This window comes from Octopus bimaculoides, chromosome 18, assembly GCF_001194135.2.
Source record: "Octopus bimaculoides isolate UCB-OBI-ISO-001 chromosome 18, ASM119413v2, whole genome shotgun sequence".
Classification (NCBI taxonomy): domain Eukaryota; kingdom Metazoa; phylum Mollusca; class Cephalopoda; order Octopoda; family Octopodidae; genus Octopus; species Octopus bimaculoides.
The window spans coordinates 45472534-45479704 of record NC_068998.1 but is presented as its reverse complement, the minus strand read 5'-3'; the positions used below and the strand labels follow the sequence as shown (position 1 = coordinate 45479704).

The following is a 7171-nucleotide window of genomic DNA, read 5'->3' as shown; positions in this document are numbered from 1 at the left end:
CTAGCATGGAAAGCGGACGTTAAATGGTGATGATGATGATATATATATATTAATTATATATATTATATAATTTATATATATATTATATAATATATATAATTGATATTTAATATAATATATATATATATATATATATATTTCAACCCATGCTAGCATGGAAAGCGGACGTTAAACGATGATATATATATAATAAATACATATTCTTCAAAAGCATGTCAGTAATGGGAAGACATGGGAATGTAATCTAGGATATAGAGGATTTTGTCAGCACTCGATATATATTTTCTGGGCAAACAAAGCATATTAAGTGCTAACAAATTGTACTAAGATTAAGCACACATACAAATAACAAAGAGAAAATAATATTGGTATTGATTCAGCCCAAGCTGTGTTGATGTGAAAATGATGTGAAGAAACACTCTGCATCAACTCGGTATAGTCTTAGCATAAGTCTTGTGCAAAATAACATTTTAAAATATTATATTTGTTTATAATTTAGTTAAACTTAATTAAATATCCTCTTATCTGTGGAAAAAATGTATTATATACGAACAGGGTAAGATGGTATTTTAAATTATCTTCTCATTTGATGCCAATTTGCTATAAGTATTCTATTTTCCAGCGTTCAATACTACAAAATTAGATATTATTCAAATGTTTCAGTCATTTGCCATGATAAATAATTCTAGATCAGATAAATTCTGAATAAATTTTTCCACTAAAACATGGTAGTAGTGACCATGCTTTATAGATCTTGATGACCCACTCTACTCCTATAAATGATTCATTAGAAATAGATTCTCTGAGATGGGTTGTCTTCTTAAGAAAATGCTAAACCATGAAAATTCAGTCTTGATTTTAATTTCACTTGTGAAAATTTGTGATGTAAAATATCAAAACTGTTGTTTGGTAAACTACATCAGCAAAAAGATATATTCAATCAAGTTAGCTGATCAAAATACATTTGCTCTCATTAATTCACCATTAATCTTTACCCCATCTCTCTCTCTCTCTCTCTCTCTCTCTCTCTCTCCCCAACATTCTTGCAGCTTTTGCCAACCCACTGTTCTTCTGCCCTTATGCTCTCTTCAGTTCACTTTAAGGGCTCACTGTGATGCCTTATCATCACCATCATTATCTCTCTGGTTCCACCCTGATTAATTCTACCAACCCATACATTATATGACATAGACTTATATCTCCTCTACTGCAAGAAACCTGTTTCTGTCCCCTCCAATCATACCTTAATATTTCAGTGCATAGCATAAAACCACCCACTTCCTTTCTACTGTAGATCTATTCAGTTTAGTTTAGTGAGTTACTTGGTAACCTCGTTAGTGCTAGTGCCACAAAACAAAGCACCAAATTCACTCTGTAAAGTGGTTGACATAAAGATGGACATCCAGCCATAGAAACCATGTCAAAGCAGACAAAGCTTCTAATCACAGTTGGATCCTGTTGAACCACCTAACCTATCCTAGCATGAAAGATAGACATTAAACAATGATGATCTTAAAACAAGATGAATTTATTGCTACAAAGTTATCATACTATTTTCTTTAGAATGTTTTCTTTCTTTTTCTTTTGGTGAATTTAGAATTTAAAATCATTCAAAGAGGTTTTATTACTATGGAGTGGAAGGATAAAGAGTTGCGAAATTAAGAAATGGCTGGGATAAATAATCTAATGGAAACTAATTTCTGGTGGTGCTGTTTGAAGTACCATTTATTTTGTTGAGGTCAGATCATAATTTCAGTATCAAGAACTGCTAGAGACTGAACTACAACTGGGTCCTGGCAAGAAAACAAAAAAAAGAAAAAGAAAAAGAAAAAAAACAACAAAATATTTAGAATTGAAACAAAGAAAAAACAAAGAAAATAACCCCCCAACCCAAAAATGTCTGTGTAATTTTATCGAAGATGAATTTCACTGATATAATTCTGAGTGTTACCATTATATCTACACTAGGAGAATCACTGCCCTCTAGGAGGCTTTGCTCTTAGTGTATGTTGCATGTGTGAGTGTGTGTGTATGTATGTATGTATATATGTATGTATATATGTATGTGTGTGTGTGTATATATATATATATATATAAAAAATATAGCATTCTGTTTTATATTAAGGCTACATCATTTAATGTGTCCATTCCCAATTTAAGATGGTAGGATGCAATTTGAGTGAAATTTGGTTGCTATGTTTAGCAAGTCAATCAGCTATGCAAAACCTTGCATTATTGTCTCAAAGTAAACTTATTGTTCAGCTCAGTTTAGCTTTGAGCAAATAGATCTCTGATGAAAGGCATACCAACTGAGCAAACATCTTTTCATTTTTGTATTATTTTTGGATAGTGTTGTTCTTGATGTGTTTGGTTGTTTTTTTTTTTCAGTAGGTCAAGATCCCATGTAGAAGTGTTATTGCGGAATATTGGGGACTAGCTGATATACATTGTCACCACCTTACAGAATGGTGTGGCTGGTGAATATTGTTTGGCAACAATAAACAACCGGAGGAGTCCTGTCTGTCAAAACAAATTTCTCTTAAACTTTTTAGGTTTCTGCTTCAGAAATATGGTTGGTATAAGAATCACTATTTAGTAAGTGTGTTCAAGTATACGAGAGGGTGCTGAAAAGTTCCTGGTTTCGGATTAAAAAAAGTATAGGAGGATTAGTTATGGTTCTATTCAACATGTTCTCCTCTCAGATTTACTCACTTATTGCAGCAGTCCTTCAGTTTTTCTAAACCCTGTAAAAGAACTCAGAAAGTTAGGCATGGTTGGAGGCCCATTTGTAATACCCTTGACCCTTTAGCAATCAGATTACTCTGTCAAATGTAATGTTTATTTATCCAAATTATTTTCAACTAATCATCATTTAGTAGCTTTGAGATTTTGATGATGTGATTGTTTATTTTTTGAATGACATTGTAGGGCAGGTGTGAAAGGCTGATCTGGCCATGTTTGAAGAGAACTACATTAATGGCACACGTGTCTGTGGAGTGCTCAGTCACTTGCACGTTAATTTCATGAGCAGGCTGTTCCGTTGATCGGATCAACTGGAACCCTCGACGTCATAAGCGATGGAGTGCCAACAACAACAACAACAAAACATACCTGTCTCAAAATACTGAACACTCTTATCAGTTTGCCCTCTATCACACATCCTTCTTATCATTATTATTCATGCCTGTATCATTCATGTTCCTCACTCTGTAAAAAAGGCTGAGGAGCAAGTAAAGATGCAGAGTTCTGAGGTCCTTCTAGTAGTGTCAAGAACATGGCTACCTCTCTTGTGATTGATTTTAGATAGGGCATCCAACCATAGAAGCCAAGCCAAAAATGAAATGTGAGCTTGATGAAGTTTCCCAACTTATATAGGTGAGTAGTATATATGCTGCTGACTGATTGTGATGACTTGTCCAACCCATGCCAGCATAGAAAGCTAATGTAAAATGATGATGGTAATGTGTGATTACATATAGATGTATGTATGCGTAAAGAAAGTGATAGATATAGAGAGTGACAGACTAATAGATAGGTAGGTAGGTAGCTTGTAAAATGGTAGTAAACTGGGAAGAGATATCTGTCAATTTTGGGGCCAGATGAAGTGTTTGTGCTGCTTTTACAAACTCCCTGATATCATTAGCTGTTGTAAGTTGACTACTGTAGGAAAAAATGTGTGCAGGAAGGGAATCTCAGAGGGCCAATGATCTTGGATGTGAAGATCGAGTACAGTGGTTAGTACAGGATCTGTATGGTGGAGGTGGGTGAGTCAAGAGTGCATGAGTGGAGGTGGAACAAAGTCAGTCATCTGTGAGGAGCAGAGAGAGAGAGAGAGAGAGGAGTGCATGTATGTGAACCTGAGTTTGGTGTGTGGTGTTAAGTGACTTAATGATTATATGGACCACCCAGAGGCAAAGTGGCTGAGTTCCTTTCGAGTGTTGGGCCTCATGGAGGCAATGATTGAAACCTTTGGCATTATGTCATACTGCAGAAGACCCATGAAGCCAAGCAAAATCATAGTTGTGGCAGATACCGGTGTCACACATATGGTACCCATGCCAGTGGCACATAAAAGCACCCATTACACTCTTGGAGTGGTTGGCATTAGGAAGAGCATCCAGCCATAGAAAACCATGCCAAATCAGACTGGCGTCTGGTGAAGCCTTTCAGCTTACCAGCCCTGGTCAAACTGTCCAACCCATGCAAGCATGGACAATGGATGTTTGATGAAGATGTGTTAAAGGTTATATTATTATGATGCTTTTCTCTCCAATACATGCTGTAACATTCTTGTTAGAGACTCTACCAGTGAAAATGTATCTATATTCAAAATGAGGCTACACTCTACATTCAAGATGAGGCTACAAATATATATTCAAGATGAGGCTACAAATTGTAATCTTTTTTTTTTCCTAAGCCATATATTAGTAACAAAAAGATGAAAATAGTATATAAATTAAAGCATAAGAGAATGAAGTTGACATTTGAATGTTGTTTTTGAGTAGAAAAATCTTATGCTTGTTACTTACTGTCCGACATGTATCCATAAATTCTTCGAGTGATATAACACCATCTTTATTTAGATCCATTTTCTGTAAAGCAAACACAAAAAGAAAGAAATAAGAATCACCTAAAAAAAAATAATCAAAGGTAAATATCATCATCATGTTTGTAGTATTGATTATCATAACAGATTTTGATCCTAACATTAAAAAGGGACAAATAAAGGAGACATAAGAGAGACTTGGAATAACTTTGATCATTTTCAAGTTATATAATTTTTAGAGGGAAAATATCATATTCTCATATCTTATTTTCTCACTTTGATCCCTCATAGTGATTTAGGACACATCAAGAATAGTATCTTTTTCTGCAATAAGTTTGTAATCAACAATCTGTGTAGTAAAGAGGTTGGCACTGCAAAGGCACATTACTCATCAGATAGACCTTTCAGCCAATTCAAAAACCAGTCTGCATTCACAAATTTGCCATTTCATCAAAGAAATCATGGTGCTTCAGCTAAGTGGAATTATTTTGCTACATCACATGGAAGAGGTAAGAACGATAGAATGGTAGTGATGTGAAAAAATGCTGTCTGGTGGAAAACCTTGCAGACGAAGGAACTTGTTACAAATTTGGATGAATTCATTGCTATTTCAAAAAAAGAAGTTTCTGTCATCGCTACTTATCCATAAGAACAAATTAAAGCCAATACAGATTTTCTGAAGGAAAGAATGGCAACCATTCAAAATAATTATGAAGAACAAAACACTTTCGCCCCATTGAAACAACTCAAAATGGTATAATCAGATCAGAATATGGTAAATTCTATTTGGTAAAATACACATCTGACTGTGAAAAGGGTGGTACAAAAACTAAAGGCCAACAATATCAGCTGAAATTACAGTTTGAGTTTGCATGCTTTCTCAATTTCATTTTTACAAATATAGCATTTGTTTTCGATATTAACCAGTGTCTGAAGGTACCTGCCTTATGAAAAAATGTCATATGTTAACAGTACTTGTATTAGAGGGACATCAGTGAAGACATCTGGTGGGATTTGATTTCACAAATAGAATGGCTGACGGTCAAAGACAGTGGCATGTTATCATGTATTCTCATACAATTCAGACTAACATAGACAAAAGTTGATTGTAGTGGGCTTTGAATTCAAAATGTGAAATATGTAACTACATTCTTAGGGGTAACACATTGTATTCATCTTTACATATGATTGTGTGAACATCAGTTAACAAGTGCAAAAGTATTATCAATGCTGCAGAGACGTGGCTCCTCAGATGAATACTAAAAGTGTCTTTTTAGGTACAGACAGTGACAAACATCAAATTTCTTAGATAGTATAGACCACCAGAAAGTTTCTTAACATTAGAAACAACAGGCTAAGTTCATTTGAGATCATATAAAAAGACAAGACCTGGAACACATAGTGACACCCATGAGACTGGAAGAAAGCAAGAAGACAGAGAGAAAAAAGATACTTGATGGCCAGCCTTACCACCTGGCTTCAGGAAGATCAAACCAATAATGTTGTATATGAGAAAGGAAAAGGTTGAGTTCATCTATCACTGATGCCTGTAGATACAGAACCAGAAAGAATTTTTTTTTTTTTTTTTTTTTTTGTGTGTCTTACATATTTGTTTACTTTCTTACAGCTGCAAATAACTCATAAATGGGTACTTACTGAAAAAACCCTGTCCACATGCTCTCTTGCCGTATTTTCATCCACAGAAGGCTCAGTAAAACGGCCCATCATTTCATATATTGCAGATACTATATCCATCATTTCGTCTTTTGTAATTATCCCATCTCCATTTATATCATAGAGATTAAAGGCCCATTGAAGTCTTTCTTGCAATGTGCCTCGAGATAATACTGAAAGCCCCATGACAAATTCCTGTAAAGTATAAAAGAAAGAAATTAGCATGCACGAACAAATGTTAAATCCTTAATAAAAATTAATGATTTATGCATTACAGTTCATTTTGGAACATTTGCTTTGTTTTTCAATTATGGTAATGGTCAGATGGGTTTTTGTTTTTTTTTGCATTTATTAATATTTCTAATACTCCAGTATTTTAAGTGTTATTTCGACTACAGTCTGTGATTTGTTTTTCTTTGATTCAATTGAAATTGCTATCTCACATACAAATAACATGTGCATGTGTATGTATATTTAAGTGTCTATATTTTCCCCATTCTTCCTTTTCTGAGTGTCTTATTAAAACTTTACATGTACCACATCCTCAAGTTGTTGTTTTTTTCTTGTCTTTATTTCTCCGTTTTTTTAATTAATCACATATATATATATCATCATCATCATCATCGTTTAACGTCCGCTTTCCATGCTAGCATGGGTTGGACGATTTGACTGAGGACTGGTGAAACCGGATGACAACACCAGGCTCCAATCTAATTTGGCAGAGTTTCTACAGCTGGATGCCCTTCCTAACGCCAACCACTCAGAGAGTGTAGTGGGTGCTTTTACGTGTCACCAGCACGAAAACGGTCATGCTCGAAATGGTGTCTTTTATGTGCCACCCGCACAAGAGCCAGTCCAGGGGCCCTGGCAACGATCTCACTTGGCTTGCCGGGTCTTCTCATGCACAGCACATTTCCAAAGGTCTCGGTCAGTAGTCATCGCCTTGGTGAG

At 35.1% G+C, this 7171-nt stretch overlaps 1 protein-coding gene across 15 annotated transcripts in view; it reads right to left on the bottom strand.

Moving 5' to 3' along the window:
• Positions 1–7171, bottom strand: part of LOC106874003 (Kv channel-interacting protein 4) — a 479441-nt gene that overhangs the window by 1422 nt on the left and 470848 nt on the right. For 13 of the 15 annotated variants that reach the window (XM_052974223.1, XM_052974220.1, XM_052974218.1 and 10 more), the window contains 3 exons: positions 6203–6415; positions 4530–4592; positions 1723–1793 (listed from right to left, as the gene is read on the bottom strand). In XM_052974223.1, coding sequence (XP_052830183.1) covers positions 1740–1793; positions 4530–4592; positions 6203–6415 — 330 coding nt within the window. In that variant the 3' untranslated portion in view covers positions 1723–1739. The remainder of the gene's footprint in view (positions 1–1722; positions 1794–4529; positions 4593–6202; positions 6416–7171) is intronic. The other 2 variants (XM_052974216.1, XM_052974214.1) reach the window with 1 other exon arrangement.